This window comes from Bombina bombina, chromosome 4, assembly GCF_027579735.1.
Source record: "Bombina bombina isolate aBomBom1 chromosome 4, aBomBom1.pri, whole genome shotgun sequence".
In the NCBI taxonomy this organism is placed as follows: Eukaryota; Metazoa; Chordata; class Amphibia; order Anura; family Bombinatoridae; genus Bombina; species Bombina bombina.
Window position 1 is genome coordinate 38,137,456 of NC_069502.1, and position 27,251 is coordinate 38,164,706.

The following is a 27,251-nucleotide window of genomic DNA, read 5'->3' on the forward strand; positions in this document are numbered from 1 at the left end:
TGCATATTCACCCAGCTAGTGAGCTACTGATTTGTACGTTACTAGGGTATCATTTATAGCTTGTGCTAATCTGTCAGCTGCATATTCACCCAGCTAGTGAGCTACTGATTTATACGTTACTAGGGTATCATTTATAGCTTGTGCTAATGTGTCAGCTGCATATTCACCCAGCTAGTGAGCTACTGATTTGTACGTTACTAGGGTATCATTTATAGCTTGTGCCAATGTGTCAGCTGCATATTCACCAAGCTAGTGAGCTACTGATATGTACGTTACTAGGGTATAATTTATAGCTTGTGCCAATGCGTCAGCTGCATATTCACCCAGCTAGTGAGCTACTGATTTGTACGTAACTAGGGTATCATTTATAGCTTGTGCCAATGTGTCAGCTGCATATTCACCCAGCTAGTAAGTTACTGATTTGTACGTAACTAGGGTATCATTTATAGCTTGTGCTAATGTGTCAGCTGCATATTCACCCAGCTAGTGAGCTACTGATTTGTACATAACTAGGGTATAATTTATAGCTTGTGCTAATGTGTCAGCTGCATATTCACCCAGCTAGTGAGCTACTGATTTGTACGTTACTAGGGTATCATTTATAGCTTGTGCTAATGCGTCAGCTGCATATTCACCCAGCTAGTGAGCTACTGATTTGTACGTTACTAGGGTATCATTTATAGCTTGTGCCAATGAGTCAGCTGCATATTCACCCAGCTAGTGAGCTACTGATTTGTACGTAACTAGGGTATCATTTATAGCTTGTGCTAATGCATCAGCTGCATATTCACCCAGCTAGTGAGCTACTGATTTGTATGTTACTAGGGTATCATTTATAGCTTGTGCCAATGAGTCAGCTGCATATTCACCCAGCTAGTGAGCTACTGATTTGTACGTTACTAGGGTATCATTTATAGCTTGTGCCAATGTGTCAGCTGCATATTCACCCAGCTAGTGAGCTACTGATTTGTACGTAACTAGGGTATAATTTATAGCTTGTGCTAATGTGTCAGCTGCATATTCACCCAGCTAGTGAGCTACTGATTTGTACGTAACTAGGGTATCATTTATAGCTTGTGCCAATGTGTCAGCTGCATATTCACCCAGCTTGTGAGCTACTGATTTGTACGTTACTAGGGTATCATTTATAGCTTGTGCCAATGCGTCAGCTGCATATTCACCCAGCTAGTGAGCTACTGATTTGTACGTAACTAGGGTATAATTTATAGCTTGTGCCAATGTGTCAGCTGCATATTCACCCAGCTAGTGAGCTACTGATTTGTACGTTACTAGGGAATCATTTATAGCTTGTGCCAATGAGTCAGCTGCATATTCACCCAGCTAGTGAGCTACTGATTTGTACGTTACTAGGGTATAATTTATAGCTTGTCAGCTGCATATTCACCCAGCTAGTGAGCTACTGATTTGTACATTACTAGGGTATAATTTATAGCTTGTGCCAATGTGTCAGCTGCATATTCACCCAGCTAGTGAGCTACTGATTTGTACGTTACTAGGGTATAATTTATAGCTTGTCAGCTGCATATTCACCCAGCTAGTGAGCTACTGATTTGTACGTTACTAGGGTATAATTTATAGCTTGTGCCAATGAGTTAGATGCATATTCACCCAGCTAGTGAGCTACTGATTTGTACCTAACTAGGGTATAATTTATAGCTTGTGCCAATGTGTCAGCTGCATATTCACCCAGCTAGTGAGCTACTGATTTGTACGTTACTAGGGTATAATTTATAGCTTGTCAGCTGCATATTCACCCAGCTAGTGAGCTACTGATTTGTACATTACTAGGGTATAATTTATAGCTTGTGCCAATGTGTCAGCTGCATATTCACCCAGCTAGTGAGCTACTGATTTGTACGTTACTAGGGTATAATTTATAGCTTGTCAGCTGCATATTCACCCAGCTAGTGAGCTACTGATTTGTACGTTACTAGGGTATAATTTATAGCTTGTGCCAATGAGTTAGATGCATATTCACCCAGCTAGTGAGCTACTGATTTGTACCTAACTAGGGTATCATTTATAGCTTGTGCCAATGTGTCAGCTGCATATTCACCAAGCTAGTGAGCTACTGATTTGTACGTTACTAGGGTATCATTTATAGCTTGTGCCAATGCGTCAGCTGCATATTCACCCAGCTAGTGAGCTACTGATTTGTACGTAACTAGGGTATAATTTATAGCTTGTGCTAATGTGTCAGCTGCATATTCAACCAGCTAGTGAGCTACTGATTTGTACGTTACTAGGGAATCATTTATAGCTTGTGCCAATGAGTCAGCTGCATATTCACCCAGCTAGTGAGCTACTGATTTGTACGTTACTAGGGTATAATTTATAGCTTGTCAGCTGCATATTCACCCAGCTAGTGAGCTACTGATTTGTACGTTACTAGGGTATAATTTATAGCTTGTCAGCTGCATATTCACCCAGCTAGTGAGCTACTGATTTGTACGTTACTAGGATATCATTTATAGTTTGTGCCAATGTGTCAGCTGCATATTCACCAAGCTAGTGAGCTACTGATTTGTACGTAACTAGGGTATCATTTATAGCTTGTGCCAATGAGTCAGCTGCATATTCACCCAGCTAGTGAGCTACTGATGTGTACGTTACTAGGGTATCATTTATAGCTTGTGCCAATGTGTCAGCTGCATATTCACCAAGCTAGTGAGCTACTGATTTGTACGTAACTAGGGTATCATTTATAGCTTGTGCCAATGAGTCAGCTGCATATTCACCCAGCTAGTGAGCTACTGATTTGTACGTTACTAGGGTATCATTTATAGTTTGTGCCAATGTGTCAGCTGCATATTCAACCAGCTAGTGAGCTACTGATTTGTACGTTACTAGGGTATCATTTATAGTTTGTGCCAATGTGTCAGCTGCATATTCACCCAGCTAGTGAGCTACTGATTTGTACGTAACTAGGGTATCATTTATAGCTTGTGCTAATCTGTCAGCTGCATATTCACCCAGCTAGTGAGCTATAGCATTGGCTATATAAGTTTATTGGTTGATAAGAAAACATAAATGTGATAATGCTACACCAGTGTGATGGTGGGCAATGCTGGGCTTGTTTTGGGTTCAGTGTGTGTCCTTAGATAGGGTGTCCCTTTCTCATGGTTCTGTAAGTATTCAGTGTATGTGCACAAAGGGTTAATAAAGGGGACCTAAAGTTAAACTGTCTGATTCATAGAACACACAATTATTATTTTTTTTTCAATTCACTTAATGCACAATCATTTTATATGCACACTTTCTGAGACACCAGCTCATACTGAGCATGTGCAAATGTTCACAAGTGTATAGGAGTCTGTGATTTGCCAAAGCCTGCCACATGACACAGGGCAGGGAAAAATAATGAAATTCATAGTTGTGCCATTGCATTGTCTTTGTATTTTGTATTTGTTTATTATACAATTCATGTGTTTAATGTTGGGGCCGACAGCTGCTGCTGTGGTTTTATTTGCAGGTCATTATGTACAGTGTTGTGTTATATCTGAGTATGTGGCCCCGTACAAGCTTCTGAGGGACCTAACATGCTAGATACAGAACACACAGACATGGAGACTATTTATTAATATGTTTTATAAATGAATTCCTGGGCACCATTTTCCCTACTAGAGAGTAAACCAGTAATCTGATACCACCTCTAATCGCCCTCTCTCCTGGTCACCTCTGTTCCCTGGTTTATCAGCCGGCCAGGAAGGTCTATATTGCTTGTGTACCCTAATACATAAGAAGGGCATGTTGCTATTACAGCTAGTTAGTACTGAGTGGTCAGACTCTGATCAAACACCTAACTGCACATTATTACAGGCAATACAATATACAACTAGCTGTGCTTTGTACCTATTTCAGTATATTGTGAAGTGTAGGTAGGACTAACTCAGGAAGCCCCCTGTAATTACAGACATTCTGTTCTGTTGCTATCAGTAAAGTCTTAGCATTTTTAAAAACAAATTAACACCTTTTTTACAGCAATTTTTTTTTTTTCAAAAGCCAAACTGAGCCCACCACTTGGGACAGGCAATATGGGCTTTAGTCTGCAGAAAATAAGGATTAGCCATAGTCATAATGTAGTATAATGTTTTGCAGTCATCAGTTAAAGCCAATAGGGGACATATATGTAGCAGAGTTAGCCTTGAGGAGTCAGCAGGAGCTTTTCATGTTAAGAGAACTAAAAATTGCTCAATTTTCAGAGCAAAATTACATGAAAAAGGGGCAAAACAATGAAACTATATTGCAAAGTTGTTTCATTACAGCTAAACATTTTATATAACAAATCTCAAGGTGTTAACTGTCCCTTTAAATTAGCTGCCAGAACATTATGCTATAATGTTGAGTCCTATGGAGCTTTTCTATGTTCACAGAGAAAGTACCTAATATGGTCAGATTCCCACAGGGCAGATCCCATTTTTAAATGGGCATCATCATCTGTGACAGCAAACACCCTCACTGCCAGCATGATCGTCACATATGTAGCTCAGCTGAAGGATATTTCATAAAAAAACATAATTAACCAGGACTGGCAGTGACTGTGGTCTGAAGGAGGCTTCAGTACGTGGCTATGACATCATCTGGGGGAATTGAATACAATATTACTGCATTTAAAACAAAAGAGCTAATATTCATATATATATAAAAAAATGTTTTTCAAAGCTTTTCAAAATGTAAAAATATAAATAATCTTAAAATATTTGTTTCCGCTAAATTCTGGGCAGCTTGCTTTTTCTTTTGTATAAAAATGTGCCAGTTTATGGTGAGGATCATTGTGAGGTGTCTATTTATCCCGGGTTTAAAGAGCACAATTTGTGTTTATATGTCACGATTATGGTAAATGTCTTCTAGAAATCAGCAGTTCTGAGTTTTATGTCCCGTAACAGACGTGTGTCTAAGGGCTCCGTGAGCTAAGGCTCTCTGGTCTGGTGAGATTATCTAACAAGTCTCATCAGTACTGTGAGATAACTCAAACAATTTTATCATGAGAGCTGTTTATCTCAGGTTCTTTATGTGACAGGAGACAAAGACTTTACAATATAATGCCCATTCAAAGCCCCCAAAGATTTCTTTCTATTCCGGTGAGTTTTTGATCACAAGGCCCTAAGACACAAATCCTTCAAGGGACATAAAACTCAGAACTGAAAGCATTTGGCTATGCACATATAGTAGCAAATATGCGTATAGTAAACCTTATGCCTGTATCAGCGATAGCACTACCGGCACAGAGAGCCTATGGAGGCGCTGCTGAGATAACCAGTGAGTCACTGCTTATACAGAATATGCTCTCTGAGCAGGCTCATGAGGTGTATGTACATATGCTTTGTGCACAGTAAATGTTCTCACACAAGCGTATCACAAAACTTCTACTTAAAAGTGAAAAACATTAAAGTTAATTTTAAAGTGAAAGTAAACCCTAGCGTTTTACAAACCTAGGATTGACTATTGAAACAAATAAAGGGGACTTTCATTCATGAAGTATAAGATAAGTATAAGATACTTCATGTAGAAAGCTCCTTTATTTGTTTCAACCGATCACTGTTTTTACCTGGTACAGCAGCCCACGGCTAAAAAATTTTTTTGCTAAGAGGTGACGTTTTCACCTCTTAGCCAATAGCCGTGCAGTAAATCTGGCTCCCATGGGTGCCAAGCTGGATTTACCGCACGGCTATTGGCTAAGAGGTGAAAACGTCACCTCTTAGCAAAAAAATTGCTGCGGAATCTGTTGGCGCTCTACAAATAACCGATAATAATAATAAGAGGTGAAAACGTCACCTCTTAGCAAAAAATTTTTTTAACCGTGGGCTGCCAAAACAGCTAAGAACGGCGATCGATTGAAACAAATAAAGGAGCTTTCTACATGAGGTATCTTATACTTCATGAATAAAAGTCCCCTTTATTTGTTTCAATAGTCAATCCTAGCATTTGTAAAACGCTAGGGTTTACTCTCACTTTAATTTTGAGTTTTAAGTCCCTTTTTTTATAATACGTAATTTTATATCTCAGCTTTTAACATTTAAGTTTCAAGGAGACATTAATAAAAAAAATGTAATTTGGTGTGATATAAAGTTAAAATACTATTTTTATCTGTGCATGAATTGACCACAGTACGCAAAGGATATTTAAAATAAAGCTAGAGGACAGCCCTATGGCATTCTGGGGTTAGAGGGGCATTTGCAGTGGGATTAGCCCCTGCACCTGGTGTGTATACTGCGACTTACAGAGGTTTAACCCTTTGGCCACCAGAGACCGGCACATAAAAGGGTAAATAAATATAAAGCAAAACTCTTCTGATTAAAACTTAAAGGGACACAGAACCCAATTTTTACATTCGTGATTCAGATAGAGCATGCAATTTTAAGAACATTTCTAATTTACTCCTATTATCAATTTTTCTTTGTTCTCTTGTTATCTTTATTTGAAAAAGAAGGCAACTAGGCTTTTATTTTGGTTCAGGACTCTGGACACCACTTTTTATTGGTGGATGAATTTATCCACCAATCAGCAAGAACAACCCAGGTTGTTCACCAAAAATGGCCCGGCATCTAAACTTACATTCTTGCATTTCAAATAAAGATACCAAAAGAATGAAGAGAATTTGATAATAGGAGTAAATTAGAAAGTTGCTTAAAATGTTATGCTCTATCTGAATCACGAAAGTAAACATTTGGATTCAGTGTCCCTTTAAGCTTGTAAAAAGTGGGTGCTACATTTGTAGTTAATATCAATTTCCTCTATTGCAGTATTTTTTTTTCTTTTGCTATTTTGAGAAAACAAAAATGTGAAGACTATCAATCCATAATATTTACAGTAGGTTCACTGTGTTTTGATGCAATTTATCTCTCATTAAAAATGAAATATTTGTGGATCTCATGGTTAAAAAAAACCTCTGCTACAAAGAAATGTAAACAAAATGACGTAATGTAACCATTTTGCTGCCAGAGAAGATTTGCTCTATAACTTTCCTGACAGCACAAGGTTTAATGGTGATTTTTGTTTTAGCTAAACCCAGTGCTGAATTAAGCCCCAAATATTCCAATTACAAGGACATCTCCAGACTTTTCAGTGGACTCTGTAGAGACATGAGACTTGTTTTACACCTTCTGCGTTTCAAGACCTTCACAAACTAGCTGCCTGATGCTGTTGAGTACAATAAAAATGGAACCAGGAAAACAAGATAAAAGTGTTTCTTCAGATATAATCACAGTTACAATTTGGAAGGAGAGGACAGTGTTACAAAAAGACTTGGAAGATGCGCAGTCAGTTAAACGAGTTGTATTTTTTTACGGTTTTTCACTGAGTGACATAGCACAGCCCGTAATAGTCAAGTAGAAGGAAATACAAAATAAAAATGTTCACATCATATACAAAGAAGGAAACAGAAGAGCAACATCCACCCCTATACAACAAAAACCCCTTTCTTAAATCTAAATACCATCAGCAGAGCCTAAAAACAAGGGGAGGCTATGAAGGTGCAGCCTCAATGATAGGCTGCATTTAAACAAACCATAATTAACCATAAGAGAATATAAAATATTTGTAAGGGAAAACAGGCTGTGGAACTCCCCTGGTCTTGAATATTTATTCACGGAGACCAAAAGGGCCAGTTTCCGTCCCCATCACTCTAAAACCCAGTATTATTGACTTGAGTGTAAAACAGGAAGAGTAATATGGCTAGTCCCTACAATGAAAGGAACTGAGCAAGTACATTTGCCAGACAATCCCATGTATAAATAGAAGTATAAAACCGCAGCTTATGTTGTATTGAGTTTAGGAATGACTAAAAACATCACTGCCCCTCCCATTGCAGGTTGGGAGGTGCATCAGGCTTCCCAAGCCTGAGTTGTCCTGTTGGAAGAACCCCTTTATAGTTTAGCACACAACGAGAATTACCCCGTTAATACAGTAAGTTTGAGAGTCAAGGACATATCAGCCTTAACAGTAAGCACCAGTGTAATTTCTATATCACTAACAGGGTCTGGGGAGCTGGATTTGGACCACATGATCACCAAGAAGCAACACTTGGTTACTCAACATTCTTCATGCAGAATTTAAGCTGGACTCACCTCTTTCCACTATGGTTATCTTACACCAAAATAACCATGTTAGATGCTACTATTGCATAGCTCCTCAAGATATTGAAATCCTGACTGTATAGGGAGAATACAGACTGGACCTGAACTGTTGTGGACTGGCAACACCTGGATATGTTGTTGGAACACTTAAATCAAGGACACAAAGTGGAATCATGAACTCTGCAAAGGCATCACAAACAGATAATCTCCCATTCACTGTAAGGGCTCCAGATGTGATAGCCATGTAAAGATAAGTCCATTAAACATGAGAGTGAAATGGTTGTGATCATTCTTAAATGGGTCCCATGGCATGTAATGGAATAGCACCAATAGATTACAACATATTCTCAAGAATCAAGCGCTAATGAGAAATAAGATGTCAAAATTGCCTAGCACTTTCTGTGGTCATTTCTACACTATCTATTCCAGTCTGGCTCATTGGGTTTAATAAATACTCTGTGCTACTGTTTAATAAGCATATACATTGCCTGTATCAATTGTGCTAGCTGTGTAAAATCTTTAAACACCAAACTAGTGGTCTTGGCTCCTTTCTCCGGGATATGACATCAACAAATTGTAGAATATGCCAGCAGCATTTAAATGTACAGCAGATGTAGTGGAGGTCTTGTCAGAAATTAATTAAAATCCTTATCTAATTTCTTTATAATATACAGCCTACATATATACAGATCACCCCTCTTTGAGGAATGTAAACATAAAATGTCAGAACGTGTCACCTCTTGATATATGTCACATTAACACACTGAATTGCTGCTGCTACACTCTGCAACTTGTTGATGGCACAACGGCTTCTACTCTCCTACAATCTGTCTCTGATGAGTGTATTTCCTAACCCGGCTTCATACTCTTATCCATTATATCTAAGACTTTTTACTTTCTGCCTAATTATTGAGAATCAACAGATCTAAAAGAGATTGACCCTTTTAAAATAGGACCCCTGTGCTCAGTGCAATAAGGCACACCAGCAGATTGACAATAACCAGCACTGATCTATGATAGCCTGTTTGTGAGGTTCATATCTTGGTAAAATACTTAACAATGTTTCAGCAAGTTTAGTTCCAGCCATATACCATTTCAAGTGCATTTTCATATTGCCGTAAAGCCTTGGTTACATTAGAGAACCCAATGAGATTATATGAGGCAGCACAGGTGGGGAATGGAGATGACATCTCATGATGTTCAGATCTGGATTCCCCATAACTATTGGTGAGTCTCATTGAGCAATGTGTACATAGATGTTTTTTAGGCACATATCAGTAAAGCACCAGGTCACTCCTTGAACATTGTAAATAGTTACATCTCAGGAAGCTCTAAATATCTCATGGATAAGTTGCTTTTGCGCGGTGGCCAGTTAGACATCACACAGGCTCTTTATTAAGGCAACATGGAAGCTGATGTTTTTAGTCATCCCGCTGCTGGTAAGCACCATTTTTGTTGTACAGTAGTTTGTAGTACCATGTGAAGCCATTAGAGGTGTGTGCATATGTACAGGAAGAAAAATCAGCTCTTCATTGCTAATGACACAAATCTGCCATTCATGCATTCACACATACAATATTTCAACACGGTTCTGTGACGTACATATACGTAAATGATCATACAAATGCATACGAATATATGCATCTATCCTTTCAAAGGGTTTGGCAATGGCCTAAAATCCAAGAAAGTAAAATTATACAAAGCACTCAGACATTCACATCATGTTCAGAATTACAGTATTCCGCCCCAATGACAGACAAGGGAACACCAGAAGGCCTCCTATTAAAGAGAAATGCATACACTGTGTCTATGATATATACATGCATAGATGCTGTTTCCAGAATTTAACAATAGTAAATATTTACCCTTTGTGTCTATATAAAGATATGTGTATATATATATATATATATATATTAGTATGCATGTATAATGAGTATAGACACAGGCATACATCTATATATATAAGTATGAATGTATAATGAGTATAGACACAGGCATACATCTATATATATATTAGTATGCATGTATAATGAGTATAGACACAGCCATGCATCTATATATATATATATATTAGTATGCATGTATAATGAGTATAGACACAGCCATGCATCTATATATATATATATATTAGTATGCATGTATAATGAGTATAGACACAGGCATACATCTATATATATATGCATCTATATATATATATATATATATATATATATATATATATATATATATTAGTATGATTGTATAATGAGTATAGACACAGGCATAAATCTATATATATATATATATATTAGTATGCATGTATAATGAGTATAGACACAGGCATACATCTATATATATATATATATATTAGTATGCATGTATAATGAGTATAGACACAGGCATACATCTATATATATATATATATATTAGTATGCATGTATAATGAGTATAGACACAGGCATACATCTATATATATATATATATATATTAGTATGCATGTATAATGAGTATAGACACAGCCATGCATCTATATATATATATATATATATTAGTATGCATGTATAATGAGTATAGACACAGGCATACATCTATATATATATGCATCTATATATATATATATATATATATATATATATATATATATTAGTATGCATGTATAATGAGTATAGACACAGGCATACATCTATATATATATATATTAGTATGCATGTATAATGAGTATAGACACAGGCATACATCTATATATATATATATATTAGTATGCATGTATAATGAGTATAGACACAGGCATACATCTATATATATATATATATATATTAGTATGCATGTATAATGAGTATAGACACAGGCATACATCTATATATATATATATATATATTAGTATGCATGTATAATGAGTATAGACACAGCCATGCATCTATATATATATATATAAATATATTTGTATGCATGTATAATGAGTATAGACACAGGCATACATCTATATATATATATATATATATATATATATATTAGTATGCATGTATAATGAGTATAGACACAGGCATACATCTATATATATAAGTATGAATGTATAATGAGTATAGACACAGGCATACATCTATATATATATATATATATATATATATATATATATTAGTATGCATGTATAATGAGTATAGACACAGCCATGCATCTATATATATATTAGTATGCATGTATAATGAGTATAGACACAGCCATGCATCTATATATATATTAGTATGCATGTATAATGAGTATAGACACAGGCATACATCTATATATATATTAGTATGCATGTATAATGAGTATAGACACAGGCATACATCTATATATATATTAGTATGCATGTATAATGAGTATAGACACAGGCATACATCTATATATATATTAGTATGCATGTATAATGAGTATAGACACAGGCATACATCTATATATATATTAGTATGCATGTATAATGAGTATAGACACAGGCATGCATTTCTATATGTAGACAATATGCACACACTTCTAATGCAGATCTGTTATTACGCATACAGTATATATGTAAACAGTATTTGAGGTCAGAGCTGTATGTAGGAGCTGCATGGTTTAAGCCTGTTCTTGACGAGGCACACAAATATACTGTAAAAAAATAAACTTGTCGTCATTTGCTGTTATGATTTTTGTCTAATAACAGTTTCAATGCTGTAATGCTTGTTGTCTGTATACGTTTCCACCCCTATCACTTAATCCCATAGAATGTATTGACTTGAATAAAAAGGAAAGTGAAAGGGGGGGGAACCGTTATCGATATACAGGGCCTTGGCTACTAAGTAGCGCTACTCGTAAAGTGGAGCCGCACTAGTTAGTAGATACATTAAAGTGTTACAGAGACAAAAATACAGCATCGAAGACAAAAATGATGTGAGTTTTACATTTGTGTTTTCGCCCTTTAACTGCAGTCTGTGCCTTAGATAAAACAGTTTGGATGTACCAAACGCAGGCTCCATACATGGCGGATATTTCTGGTACAGGAGCCGCGGCACAGCAAAGAAAAAGCCAAATGTGATGATTTACTGCTTGAGCAGGAGGGGAAATCTACACACACAAAAAGAAAAAGTAAAAAAAAATGCTTAAAACTGAAGCACCTATTTGCTATTTTTGCAAGACTTGGTCTTACAATACTAAAATCTAGGACTGAAGGGAAACTAAATGCTCCCTTCTCCCTGTAAAGTAGCAGATAACACAGATACAAACAGAACTGTAGACATTTGTGTAGAATAAAGACGTAAAAGTGTCTGCTCAGGTTTAAAATTCCCCAATTGCTTCCGGTAACGTCTGTCTTGTTTCCACTGTGGTTTTGCTCTTTAAAAACAAAAGAAAATCTACTGTACTTTTTCTAGGTTCCTTCTTCCCCCAGTGGAGGTGCATGGAGTTGTGAGGCTCTTGCAGGTTTGTAAGGAGTTGGAAGGTTGGGGGATTAGCCTCAGGTCCCTATGCCTTGTGGGTTAAACACAGGCAAAATAATCCTTCAGGGGGGCAAAGAGGTGACGAATGACTGGGACGCTCCATGACCTTCCCAAAAGCCTTTGCCTGGCCAAGCGGCTCATGTTGGAGACATCTGTATAGTGAACTGGGAATCCAAAGACCCTGCAGAAACGATAAAACAGACTCAGTGACAACTAGCAGACTAGAAGAGGAAACATGCACACTAAAGTACTATTAAATACAACAGAACTGCATAATTAAAAGACAATCAATAGCTCTTATTCTGAATGAAGACAAAATTAATAAAATTACCCCACACACATTTTACAGTCCCCTGTCATGTGAGCACCATCAGCCAATCACAGACTAGTATATGTATACACCATCAACTTGTTCACATGCTCAGGAGTGGGTGCCTCAGAAAGTGTGCGTATAAAATTACTGTGCACTGTCCGGCAAATTAACTCTGTGGAATTACAGAATTCAGGTTTTACACAACAATATTCCACACAGTAATTAGTTGCACGCTCTAATACCTCATTTATAACTGTTCTTCATTGCCTGAACAGAGAAGAAAAACAAAATTTATGCTTACCTGATAAATTTATTTATTTCTTGCCACGATGAGTCCACAGATCATCGCTAATCACTATTAGGAATATCACTGGCCAGCAGGAGGTGGCAAAGAGCACCACAGCAAAACTGTTAAGTATCACCTCCCTTCCCTCCAACCCGTCATTCGACCAAAGGAAAAAGAGAGAAAGGAAGTAACACAAGGTGCAGATGTGCCTGAGGTTAACAACACAAAAAAACTGTCTAAATAAACAGGACGGGCCGTGGACTCACCGTGTCAAGAAATAAATAAATTTATCAGGTAAGCATAAATTTTGTTTTCTTTCTAATGACACGGTGAGTCCACGGATCATCTCTAATTACTATTGGGAATCAATACCCAAGCTAGAGGACACAGATGATAAGACAGAGAACCTAAGCGGAAGGCACCACTGCTTGAAGAACCTTTCTCCTAAAAGAAGCCTCAGCCGAGGCAAAAGTATCAAATTTATAGAATTTTTAAAATGTGTGTAGAGAGGACCAAGTTGCAGCCTTGCAAATCTGTGCCACAAAAGCTTTATTTTTGAATGCCCAAGAAGAGGAAACAGCCCTCGTGGAATGAGCCGTGATTCTCTCAGGAGGCTGTTGTCCAGCAGTTTCATAAGCCAAGCGAATGATACTCTTCAGCCACAAAGAAAGATAAGTAGCCATAGCTTTCTGACCCTTGCGTTTCCCAGAGAAAACAATGAACAAAGAAGAAGACTGGCGAACATCCTTAGTTGCCTGTAAATAGTATTTCAACGCACGCACCACATCTAGGTTGTGCAGCAGACGCTCTTTATGAGAAGAAGGGTTAGGACACAAAGAAGGAACAACAATTTCTTCATTAACCCCTTAATGACCGGACCATTTTTCAATTTTCTTACCCTTAATGACAATGGCTATTTTTACATTTCTGCAGTGTTTGTGTTTAGCTGTAATTTTCCTCTTACTCATTTACTGTACCCACACATATTATATACCGTTTTTCTCGCCATTAAATGGACTTTCTAAAGATACCATTATTTTCATCATATCTTATAATTTACTAAAAAAAAAAAAAAAAATATGAGGAAAAAATGGAAAAAAACAGAATTTATGTTTACCTGATAAATTACTTTCTCCAACGGTGTGTCCGGTCCACGGCGTCATCCTTACTTGTGGGATATTCTCTTCCCCAACAGGAAATGGCAAAGAGCCCAGCAAAGCTGGTCACATGATCCCTCCTAGGCTCCGCCTACCCCAGTCATTCGACCGACGTTAAGGAGGAATATTTGCATAGGAGAAACCATATGAAACCGTGGTGACTGTAGTTAAAGAAAATAAATTATCAGACCTGATTAAAAAACCAGGGCGGGCCGTGGACCGGACACACCGTTGGAGAAAGTAATTTATCAGGTAAACATAAATTCTGTTTTCTCCAACATAGGTGTGTCATCCTTACTTGTGGGAACCAATACCAAAGCTTTAGGACACGGATGAAGGGAGGGAGCAAATCAGGTCACCTAAATGGAAGGCACCACGGCTTGCAAAACCTTTCTCCCAAAAAATAGCCTCAGAAGAAGCAAAAGTATCAAACTTGAAAAATTTGGTAAAAGTGTGCAGTGAAGACCAAGTCGCTGCCCTACATATCTGATCAACAGAAGCCTCGTTCTTGAAGGCCCATGTGGAAGCCACAGCCCTAGTGGAATGAGCTGTGATTCTTTCAGGAGGCTGCCGTCCGGCAGTCTCGTAAGCCAATCTGATGATGCTTTTAATCCAAAAAGAGAGAGAGGTAGAAGTTGCTTTTTGACCTCTCCTGTTACCAGAATAAACAACAAACAAGGAAGATGTTTGTCTAAAATCCTTTGTAGCATCTAAATAGAATTTTTAGAGCGCGAACAACATCCAAATTGTGCAACAAACGTTCCTTCTTCGAAACTGGTTTCGGACACAAAGAAGGCACGACTATCTCCTGGTTAATGTTTTTGTTAGAAACAACTTTTGGAAGAAAACCAGGTTTAGTACGTAAAACCACCTTATCTGCATGGAACACCAGATAAGGAGGAGAACACTGCAGAGCAGATAATTCTGAAACTCTAAGCCATCTCCGTGGAGATGTTGCCTGTACAACGGCAAAGAGAATGACTGGGGTAGGCGGAGCCTAGGAGGGATCATGTGACCAGCTTTGCTGGGCTCTTTGCCATTTCCTGTTGGGGAAGAGAATATCCCACAAGTAAGGATGACGCCGTGGACCGGACACACCTATGTTGGAGAAAACACACTTTTTCTAACTTTGACCCCCAAAATCTGTTACACATCTACAATCACCAAAAAACACCCATGCTAAATAGTTTCTAAATTTTGTCCTGAGTTTAGAAATACCCAATGTTTACATGTTCTTAGCTTTTTTTGCAAGTTATAGGGCCATAAATACAAGTAGCACTTCGCTATTTCCAAACCACTTTTTTTCAAAATTAGCGCTAGTTACATTGGAACCCTGATATCTGTCAGGAATACCTGAATATCCCTTGACATGTATATATTTTGTTTTAGAAGACATCCCAAAGTATTGATCTAGGCCCATTTTGGTATATTTTATTCCACCATTTCACCGCCAAATGCGAGCAAATAAAAAAACAACTTTACATTTTTCACAATTTTAGGTTTCTCACTGAAATTATTTACAAACAGCTTGTGCTATTATGGCACAAATTGTTGTAAAAGCTTCTTTGGGATCCCCTTTGTTCAGAAATAGCAGACTTATATGGCTTTGGCATTGCTTTTTTGTAATTAGAAGGCCGCTAAATGCTGCTGCGCACCACACGTAAATTATGCCCAGCAGTGAAGGGGTTAATTAGGTAGGTTGTAGGAAGCTTGCAGGGTTAATTTTAGCTTTAGGGTAGAGATCAGCCTCCCACCTGACACATCCCACCCCTGATCCCTCCCAAACAGCTCTCTTCCCTCCCCCACCCCACAAATGTCCCCGCCATCTTAAGTACTGGCAGAAAGTCTGCCAGTACTAAATAAAAGGAGTTTTTTTTTTTTTTTTTATAAAAAAAATAAAATATTTTAGCTGTGATGGACTCCTGCCTTAGCCCCAACCTCCATGATCCCCCCCCAGCTCTCTAACCCTCTCCCCTATCTAATTGCGGCCATCTAATTTTTTGCTTTTTTTGGGGTTTTTCTGTAGTGTAGCAGCCCCCCACAACAGAGTGGCCCTCTCTGCATCGGAGTCTTCTAAAAAGGTATTGCAGGATGCCTCCATATGGAGGCATCACTGCAATACCCTGAGAGCTGCTGGAAGCGATTGCGATCGCTTCCAGCACTCTCCTAGACAACTGACGTACCAGGTACGTCCATTGTCATTAACTACTTGTTAATGCATGACGTACCTGGTACGTCAGTTGTCATTAAGGGGTTAATGTTCCTATCCGAAACTACTTTAGGAAGGAAAGCTATCTTAGTACGCAGAACTACCTTATCTGAATGAAAAATAAGGTAAGGGGATTCACACTGCAACGCCGAGAGTTCTGAGACTCTATCAGCAGAAGAAATTGCAACAAGAAACAAAACTTTCCAAGATAACATCTTAATATCTAAGGAATGCATAGGCTCAAACGGAGCCTGCTGAAGAACTTTAAGAACAAGGTTAAGACTACAGGGAGGAGTAACCGGTTTGAACACAGGCCTGATTCTGACCAAGGACTGACAAAAAGATTGCACGTATGGTACATCCGCCAGACGTTTATGCAACAAAATAGACAAGGCAGATATTTGACCATTCAAGGTACTAGCAGATAATCCTTTCTTCAGACCCTCCTGGAGAAAAGACAAAATCCTAGGAATTCGAACTCTACTCCAAGAGTAACCTCTGGATTCACACCAATACAGATATCTACGCCATATCTTACAGTAAATCTTTCTGGTAACAGGTTTACGAGCTTGAATCATGGTCTCAATGACCAAAAAACCACGCTTAGATAAAATTAAGTGTTCAATATCCAAGCAGTCAGCTTTAGAAAAAACAAGATTTGGGTGAAGGAAGGACCCTTGAAGAAGAAGGTCCTTCCTCAGTGGGAGTCTCCAAGGTGGGAGAGATGACATCTCCACTAGGTCTACATACCAGATCCTGCAAGGCCACGCCGGTGCAATGAGGATCACCGACGTCCTCTCCTGCTTGATTCAAGCAATGACCCGAGGAAGGAGAGCGAACAGAAGAAATAGGTATGCTAGACTGAATTTCCAAGGGACTGTCAGAGCAACTATCAGTACAGCCTGAGGATCCCTTGACCTCGACCCATACCTCGGGAGCTTGGTATTCTATTGAGATGCCATGAGATCCAGCTCCGGCTGTTCATATTTGAGAATCAAGTTGGAAAACACCTCGGATGGAGTTCTCACTACCCCGGGTGAAAAGTCTGTCTCCTCAGAAAATCCGCTTCCCAATTGTCCACTCCTGGAATGTGGATCGCAGATAGACAGCAGTTGTGGGTCTCCGCCCACTTAATAATATTGGCTACCTCTGTCATGGCCAAGGAACTCAGAGTTCCTCCCTGATGGTTGATGTAAGCCACTGAAATTATGTTGTCCGACTGGAACCTGATAAACCGGGCTGAAGTTAACAGAGGCCAGGCCAGAAGAGCATTGAAGATTGCCCTCAGCTCTAGGATGTTTATGAGGAGAACAGACTCCTCCCGAGTCCATGTCCCCTGAGCCTTTAGTGAACCCCAGACTGCTCCCTATCCCAGCAGGCTGGTGTCCGTTGTTAAGATCACACAGGTGGGTCTGTGAAAGCAGGTTCCCTAGGAGAGATGATCCTGAGATAACCACCAAGGAAGATAGTCTCTCGTCACCTGATCCAGATGAATTTGCGGAGACAGATCCGCATAATCCCCATTCCATTGCCTGAGCATGCATAACTGCAAAGGTGGATGGAACCGGGCAAACGGAATGAAGTCCATGGCAGCTACCATCAGACCGATCACCTCCATACACGGCCAAGGATAGGACTGAAGGGCCAGACAAGAGTCGAGGATCTTTGATTTTCTGACCTCTGTCAGAAATATTTTCATTGATAAGGAATCTATTATGGTTCCCAGGAACACTACCCTTGTAGCTGTAATCAAGGAATTCTTTCCCAAATTCACTTATCATCCGTGAGAACGCAGAAAAGATAACAACATCTCCGTGTGAGAGTTTGCTTCTTGAAAGGAAGGCGCCTGGACCAGAATGTCATCCAGATAAGGCTCCACTGCAATGCCCCGCAACCGGAGCACCGCCAACAGGGCTCCCAAGACCTTTGTGAAAATTCTGGGATCTGTGGTAAGGCCAAATGGAAGATCCACAAACTGGAAGTGTTTGTCTAGAAAGGCAAACCTCAGAAACTTGTGATGATCCCTGTGGATGGGAACATGTAGGTACGCATCCTTTAAATCTACTGTTGTCATGAATTGACCCTCTTTAACCAAGGGAAGAACGAATATTTTCCATCTTGAAGGACGGTACTCTTAGATCTGAAAAGTCTAAACAAGTTCCTCAAATTGGTCTGAAGGTTCCCTCTTTTTTGGGAACCACAGATTGGAGTAGAATCCCAGACCCTGTTTCTGCATTGGAACAGGAAATATCACTCCTAGGTCGGAAAGGTCCCGGACACAGTGTAAGAATGCCTCTCTTTTAATCTGGTCTACAGATAACCTTGAGAGCAGAAACCTTCCCCTGGGAGGAAAGGTTTTGAACTCTAGTTTGTATCCCGGGGACACGATGTCCACCACCCAGGGATCCGGCACATCCCGAACCCAGGCCTGAGCGAAGAAAGAAAGTTCCGGATCGGGGGCAGACACTTCATGCTGACTTTGAGTCACTAACAGGCTTCTTAGATTGCGATCCCTTGTTCTAAGACTGGTTGGACCTCCAGGGAGGCTTGGACTGATCCTGCATGGAAGAGGGAGAGGAATTTTTACCCTTGAAGTTTTGAAAGGAACTAAAATTACTCTGGCAGTCATGTCGGAGTCATTCAAGGTGGCCAAAACCTCCTTAAGTAACAAACGGAGGTGTTCTAGCTTAAACCTGAAAGATACAACTTCAGCATCAGAAGAAGGAATTACACTGTCTGAGTCTGAGATTTCCCCCTCAGATGCCACCGAAGTGACTTCCTCCTCAGACTTCTGGGAGGGAACATTCAGAATAGCCACGACTGTGTCAGAAATCTTACTCATTGATTCTTTATATTTCCTCTTGCATTTTCCCTGCAGCATGGGAAAAGCAGACAGCTTTCATCAGTTACCGCAGAGGATATGTGAGTAGCAAAGTCTTGCAAGGTAACTGCAACTGGAGTGTGAGAGGAAGCGCAGGGCACTGCATTTAGGGACGATAAAGTTTGGAAAACTTGAGGAGAAAACTGTGGCATACCTTGAACAGCATCTTCCTTAGATAATGATGGCTCAGAAACAAAAAGTCTATCCCTGTACTGTAATGTTCTCTCAATACATGAGGAACAAAAAGGGATTGGTGGTTCAACATTGGAATCAAAACACAAGCTACATGTCACGTTTTGCAGGGCCTCTTGATCCATCTTTACTCCCAAATTAAATAAAAATGTCCGTATTTAATTTTAAAGTAATTATTAAAAAAAAGTTACTGTCACTTTAAATTTTAAAATGAAAGTTTATGTTCAAAATCGCAACTGCAGAGCAGCTGCTCCCTTACAACCTCAGACAGCCTCTGCACCTCAGCACTTTTGCTGAGGTGCCTACCTGTCCTGCTGGAAAAGGGAAATAGGAGAAATAACGATCCGGACCCATAGCTGCTCAAACAGGCTACCAGCCACAAGATCCTTGCTAGCAGAGCCGCAACGAACCCCTCTATACCGGATCCCACAGAAGGAGAAAACTGGATGTGCGCAACACTATCTTGCCGCCTCAGAAAAGCCCCCCTCCTAATCGAGGGCGTGACTAAACTGAACACCCAGTCGCCATTGGCCTCCCTGTAGCCGGCACATAATAAAGCATACAAAACACATACCACCAAGTCCGGAATTAAACCGGAGCTGAGCCTCTATAATGAGTTACCTCTCACATAACAGCAGCATATCAGCAAATATGCTACTGCTCCTAAAGCCCCCAGTGCCTGCACAACTGCCCATATGAATCCCATTAAGCCTAAATAGGATGGCATTAATATCATAGGTCCCATACAGATTTAACTGTAAAAGTGCCATATTCTCCTGACCCAAGAGAATAAAAAACAGAATTTATGTTTACCTGATAAATTTCTTTCTCCAACGGTGTGTCCGGTCCACGGCGTCATCCTTACTTGTGGGATATTCTCTTCCCCAACAGGAAATGGCAAAGAGCCCAGCAAAGCTGGTCACATGATCCCTCCTAGGCTCCGCCTACCCCAGTCATTCGACCGACGTTAAGGAGGAATATTTGCATAGGAGAAACCATATGGTACCGTGGTGACTGTAGTTAAAGAAAATAAAATATCAGACCTGATTAAAAAAACCAGGGCGGGCCGTGGACCGGACACACCGTTGGAGAAAGAAATTTATCAGGTAAACATAAATTCTGTTTTCTCCAACATAGGTGTGTCCGGTCCACGGCGTCATCCTTACTTGTGGGAACCAATACCAAAGCTTTAGGACACGGATGAAGGGAGGGAGCAAATCAGGTCACCTAAATGGAAGGCACCACGGCTTGCAAAACCTTTCTCCCAAAAATAGCCTCAGAAGAAGCAAAAGTATCAAACTTGTAAAATTTGGTAAAAGTGTGCAGTGAAGACCAAGTCGCTGCCCTACATATCTGATCAACAGAAGCCTCGTTCTTGAAGGCCCATGTGGAAGCCACAGCCCTAGTGGAATGAGCTGTGATTCTTTCGGGAGGCTGCCGTCCGGCAGTCTCGTAAGCCAATCTGATGATGCTTTTAATCCAAAAAGAGAGAGAGGTAGAAGTTGCTTTTTGACCTCTCCTTTTACCTGAATAAACAACAAACAAGGAAGATGTTTGTCTAAAATCCTTTGTAGCATCTAAATAGAATTTTAGAGCGCGAACAACATCCAAATTGTGCAACAAACGTTCCTTCTTTGAAACTGGTTTTGGACACAGAGAAGGTACGATAATCTCCTGGTTAATGTTTTTGTTAGAAACAACTTTTGGAAGAAAACCAGGTTTAGTACGTAAAACCACCTTATCTGCATGGAACACCAGATAAGGAGGAGAACACTGCAGAGCAGATAATTCTGAGACTCTTCTAGCAGAAGAAATCGCAACTAAAAACAAAACTTTCCAAGATAATAACTTAATATCAACGGAATGTAAGGGTTCAAACGGAACCCCCTGAAGAACTGAAAGAACTAAGTTGAGACTCCAAGGAGGAGTCAAAGGTTTGTAAACAGGCTTGATTCTAACCAGAGCCTGAACAAAGGCTTGAACATCTGGCACAGCTGCCAGCTTTTTGTGAAGTAATACCGACAAGGCAGAAATCTGTCCCTTCAGGGAACTTGCAGATAATCCTTTTTCCAATCCTTCTTGAAGGAAGGATAGAATCCTAGGAATCTTAACCTTGTCCCAAGGGAATCCTTTAGATTCACACCAACAGATATATTTTTTCCAAATTTTGTGGTAAATCTTTCTAGTCACAGGCTTTCTGGCCTGAACAAGAGTATCGATCACAGAATCTGAGAATCCTCGCTTCGATAAAATCAAGCGTTCAATCTCCAAGCAGTCAGCTGGAGTGAAACCAGATTCGGATGTTCGAACGGACCCTGAACAAGAAGGTCTCGTCTCAAAGGTAGCTTCCAAGGTGGAGCCGATGACATATTCACCAGATCTGCAGACCAAGTCCTGCGTGGCCACGCAGGAGCTATCAAGATCACCGACGCCCTCTCCTGCTTGATCCTGGCTATCAGCCTGGGGATGAGAGGAAATGGCGGGAACACATAAGCTAGTTTGAAGGTCCAAGGTGCTACTAGTGCATCCACTAGAGCCGCCTTGGGATCCCTGGATCTGGCCCCGTAGCAAGGAACTTTGAAGTTCTGACGAGAGGCCATCAGATCCATGTCTGGAATGCCCCACAGGTGAGTGACTTGGGCAAAGATTTCCGGATGGAGTTCCCACTCCCCCGGATGCAATGTCTGACGACTCAGAAAATCCGCTTCCCAATTTTCCACTCCTGGGATGTGGATAGCAGACAGGTGGCAGGAGTGAGACTCCGCCCAAAGAATAATTTTGGTTACTTCTTCCATCGCTAGGGAACTCCTTGTTCCCCCCTGATGGTTGATGTACGCAACAGTCGTCATGTTGTCTGATTGAAACCGTATGAACCTGGTCCTCGCAAGCTGGGGCCAGGCCTGGAGCGCATTGAATATCGCTCTCAGTTCCAGAATATTTATCGGTAGAAGAGATTCTTCCCGAGACCAAAGACCCTGAGCTTTCAGGGATCCCCAGACCGCGCCCCAGCCTATCAGACTGGCGTCGGTCGTGACAATGACCCACTCTGGTCTGTGGAACATCATCCCTTGAGACAGATTGTCCAGGGACAGCCACCAACGGAGTGAGTCTCTGGTCCTCTGATTTACTTGTATCTTCGGAGACAAGTCTGTATAGTCCCCATTCCACTGACTGAGCATGCACAGTTGTAATGGTCTTAGATGAATGCGCGCAAAAGGAACTATGTCCATCGCCGCCACCATCAACCCGATCACTTCCATGCACTGAGCTATGGAAGGAAGAGGAACGGAATGAAGTATCCGACAAGAGTCCAGAAGCTTTGTTTTTCTGGCCTCTGTTAGAAAGATCCTCATTTCTAAGGAGTCTATAATTGTTCCCAAGAAGGGAACCCTTGTTGACGGGGATAGAGAACTCTTTTCCACGTTCACTTTCCAGCCGTGAGATCTGAGAAAGGCCAGGACAATGTCCGTGTGAGCCTTTGCTTGAGGAAGGGACGACGCTTGAATCAGAATGTCGTCCAGGTAAGGTACTACTGCAATGCCCCTTGGTCTTAGCACCGCTAGAAGGGACCCTAGTACCTTTGTGAAAATCCTTGGAGCAGTGGCTAATCCGAAAGGAAGCGCCACGAACTGGTAATGTTTGTCCAGGAATGCAAACCTTAGGAACCGATGATGTTCCTTGTGGATAGGAATATGTAGATACGCATCCTTTAAATCCACCGTGGTCATAAATTGACCTTCCTGGATGGAAGGAAGGATAGTTCGAATGGTTTCCATCTTGAACGATGGGACCTTGAGAAATTTGTTTAAGATCTTGAGATCTAGGATTGGTCTGAACGTTCCCTCTTTTTTGGGAACTATGAACAGATTGGAGTAGAACCCCATCCCTTGTTCTCTTAATGGAACAGGATGAATCACTCCCATTTTTAACAGGTCTTCTACACAATGTAAGAACGCCTGTCTTTTTATGTGGTCTGAAGACAACTGCGACTTGTGGAACCTCCCCCTTGGGGGAAGTCCCTTGAATTCCAGAAGATAACCCTGGGAGACTATTTCTAGCGCCCAAGGATCCAGAACATCTCTTGCCCAAGCCTGAGCGAAGAGAGAGAGTCTGCCCCCCACCAGATCCGGTCCCGGATCGGGGGCCAATATTTCATGCTGTCTTGGTAACAGTGGCAGGTTTCTTGGCCTGCTTTCCCTTGTTCCAGCCTTGCATTGGTCTCCAAGCTGGCTTGGCCTGAGAAGTATTACCCTCTTGCTTAGAGGACGTAACACCTTGGGCTGGTCCGTTTTTACGAAAGGGACGAAAATTAGGTCTATTTTTTGCCTTGAAGGGCCGATCCTGAGGAAGGGCGTGGCCCTTACCCCCAGTGATATCAGAGATAATCTCTTTCAAGTCAGGACCAAACAGCGTTTTCCCCTTGAAAGGAATGTTTAGTAGCTTGTTCTTGGAAGACGCATCAGCCGACCAAGATTTCAACCAAAGCGCTCTGCGCGCCACAATAGCAAACCCAGAGTTCTTAGCCGCTAACTTAGCCAATTGCAAAGAGGCGTCTAGAGTGAAAGAATTAGCCAATTTGAGAGCATTGATTCTGTCCATAATCTCCTCATAAGGAGGAGAGTCACTATCGAGCACCTTAAGCAGTTCATCAAACCAGAAATATGCGGCTGTAGTGACAGGGACAATGCATGAAATGGGTTGTAGAAGGTAACCCTGCTGAACAAACATCTTTTTAAGCAAACCTTCTAATTTTTTATCCATAGGATCTTTGAAAGCACAACTATCCTCTATGGGAATAGTGGTGCGTTTGTTTAAAGTAGAAACCGCTCCCTCGACCTTGGGGACTGACTGCCATAAGTCCTTTCTGGGGTCGACCATAGGAAACAATTTTTTAAATATGGGGGGAGGGACGAAAGGAATACCGGGCCTTTCCCATTCTTTATTAACAATGTCCGCCACCCGCTTGGGTATAGGAAAAGCTTCTGGGAGCCCCGGCACCTCTAGGAACTTGTCCATTTTACATAGTTTCTCTGGGATGACTAAATTTTCACAATCATCCAGAGTGGATAATACCTCCTTAAGCAAAATGCGGAGATGTTCCAATTTAAATTTAAATGTAATCACATCAGATTCAGCCTGCTGAGAAATGTTCCCTAAATCAGTAATTTCTCCCTCAGACAAAACCTCCCTGGCCCCCTCAGATTGGGTTAGGGGCCCTTCAGAGATATTAATATCAGCGTCGTCATGCTCTTCAGTAACTAAAACAGAGCAGCCACGCTTACGCTGACAAGGGTTCATTTTGGCTAAAATGTTTTTGACAGAATTATCCATTACAGCCGTTAATTGTTGCATAGTAAGGAGAATTGGCGCGCTAGATGTACTAGGGGCCTCCTGAGTGGGCAAGACTCGTGTAGACGAAGGAGGGAATGATGCAGTACCATGCTTACTCCCCTCACTTGAGGAATCATCTTGGGCATCATTGTCATTATCACATAAATCACATTTATTTAAATGAATAGGAATTCTGGCTTCCCCACATTCAGAACACAGTCTATCTGGTAGTTCAGACATGTTAAACAGGCATAAACTTGATCAGAAAGTACAAAAAACGTTTTAAAATAAAACCGTTACTGTCACTTTAAATTTTAAACTGAACACACTTTATTATTGCAATTGCGAAAAAACATGAAGGAATTGTTCAAAATTCACCAAATTTTCACCACAGCGTCTTAAAGCCTTGAAAATATTGCACACCAATTTTGGAAGCTTTAACCCTTAAAATAACGGAACCGGAGCCGTTTTAAGCTTTAAACCCCTTTACAGTCCCTGGTATCTGCTTTGCTGAGACCCAACCAAACCCAAAGGGGAATACGATACCAAATTACGCCTTCAGAAGTCTTTTATAAGTATCAGAGCTCCTCTCACATGCGACTGCATGCCATGCCTCTCAAAAACAAGTGCGCAACACCGGCGCGAAAATGAGACTCTGCCTATGCTTTGGGAAAGCCCCTAAAGAATAAGGTGTCTAAAACAGTGCCTGCCGATATTATTAAATCAAAATACCCAGAATAAATGATTCCTCAAGGCTAAATAAGTGTTAATATCAATCGATTTAGCCCAAAAAAAGTCTACAGTTTAAATAAGCCCTTGTGAAGCCCTTATTTACAATCGTAATAAACATGGCTTACCGGATCCCATAGGGAAAATGACAGCTTCCAGCATTACATCGTCTTGTTAGAATGTGTCATACCTCAAGCAGCAAGAGACTGCAAACTGTTCCCCCAACTGAAGTTAATTGCTCTCAACAGTCCTGTGTGGAACAGCCATGGATTTTAGTTACGGTTGCTAAAATCATTTTCCTCATACAAACAGAATTCTTCATCTCTTTTCTGTTTCTGAGTAAATAGTACGTACCAGCACTATTTGAAAATAACAAACTCTTGATTGAATAATGAAAAACTACAGTTAAACACTAAAAAACTCTAAGCCATCTCCGTGGAGATGTTGCCTGTACAACGGCAAAGAGAATGACTGGGGTAGGCGGAGCCTAGGAGGGATCATGTGACCAGCTTTGCTGGGCTCTTTGCCATTTCCTGTTGGGGAAGAGAATATCCCACAAGTAAGGATGACGCCGTGGACCGGACACACCTATGTTGGAGAAATTAGGCATTTACCTGAATACAACACTGCCCGGCAGAAGTGTAGCTCACTTGGTTTGAGAGGGACACCTCCTCACATGGACCTGTGAAAAAGCAAAGAAAGACTGAATAATCCTACTCAGGCTTTTAAGATAGGGCAGCAACAACTGTTTGGGAGGCGCAGTGAGGATTATACCCCACAAGTTCCCAATTGCTTAAAAGCCACCACTGCTCTACTGAAGAGACTGACATGGACTACGGCTAAACCCCAGGAAGGAGCAGAGCAAACTTGCTGTGCTTCAAAATAATAAAATCTTGATTGAAGAATCTTCTTTTAGACACCTAAACTTTACCACCTTTTTGCTTTTAACGTAGGCAAAGAGAATGACTGGGGTTGGAGGGAAGGGAGGTGATACTTAACAGCTTTGCTGTGGTGCTCTTTGCCTCCTCCTGCTGGTCAGAAGTGATATTCCCAATAGTAATTAGAGATGATCCGTGGACTCATTGTGTCATTTGAAAGAAACTTAGATTACAACATGGCAACGTCCATTGCTTTATGGAGACTTGAGGCTCAGTGATTTAAAACTCTCATTTTTGGCGGAATTATCTCATAAGTAAAGGGTTTGCATTAATTCCCTACATCCCCAAGAGATGTTCATCATCAGTTTCTAAAACTTTACCCTTATTGTTTTAATAAACGGCCGTTATAGTAAAAAACGTACAAGCTCTAATCTGTTAGCGCATGTCATTTAAAGACTATCGACCCCAGACTACTGTGAGTTTAACGCCTGCAAAGAAGTTAAACACACAGTAGAAATACCGCTCGGGACTAACAGAGCACTAACAGGTCCTGAGCAGAAAACACAGCTGATCCAATCAGCAGTAACACAACTCAGATGTGGAACTGATTGTAGAAGTGGTGGTTTTGCTCTGGACTAGCAGTGCTCTGTGGGTCCCGAGCAGTATTTCTACTGTGTATTTAACCCCTTTGCTGGTACACTAGAGTTGATAGTCTTATTAGAAAAAGCAAGTTTTTGACTATAATGGCC

General features: G+C 40.6%; 1 protein-coding gene across 2 annotated transcripts in view; it reads right to left on the minus strand.

Annotated features, from left to right (window-relative positions):
• Nucleotides 1–11,583: 11,583 nt before the first annotated feature.
• LOC128655877 (DNA (cytosine-5)-methyltransferase 3A) overlaps nt 11,584–27,251 on the minus strand; it is an 877,286-nt gene continuing 861,618 nt past the window's right edge. For both annotated transcript variants that reach the window (XM_053709465.1, XM_053709464.1), the window contains exon 23: nt 11,584–12,707. In XM_053709465.1, coding sequence (XP_053565440.1) covers nt 12,566–12,707 — 142 coding nt within the window. In that variant the 3' untranslated portion in view covers nt 11,584–12,565. The remainder of the gene's footprint in view (nt 12,708–27,251) is intronic.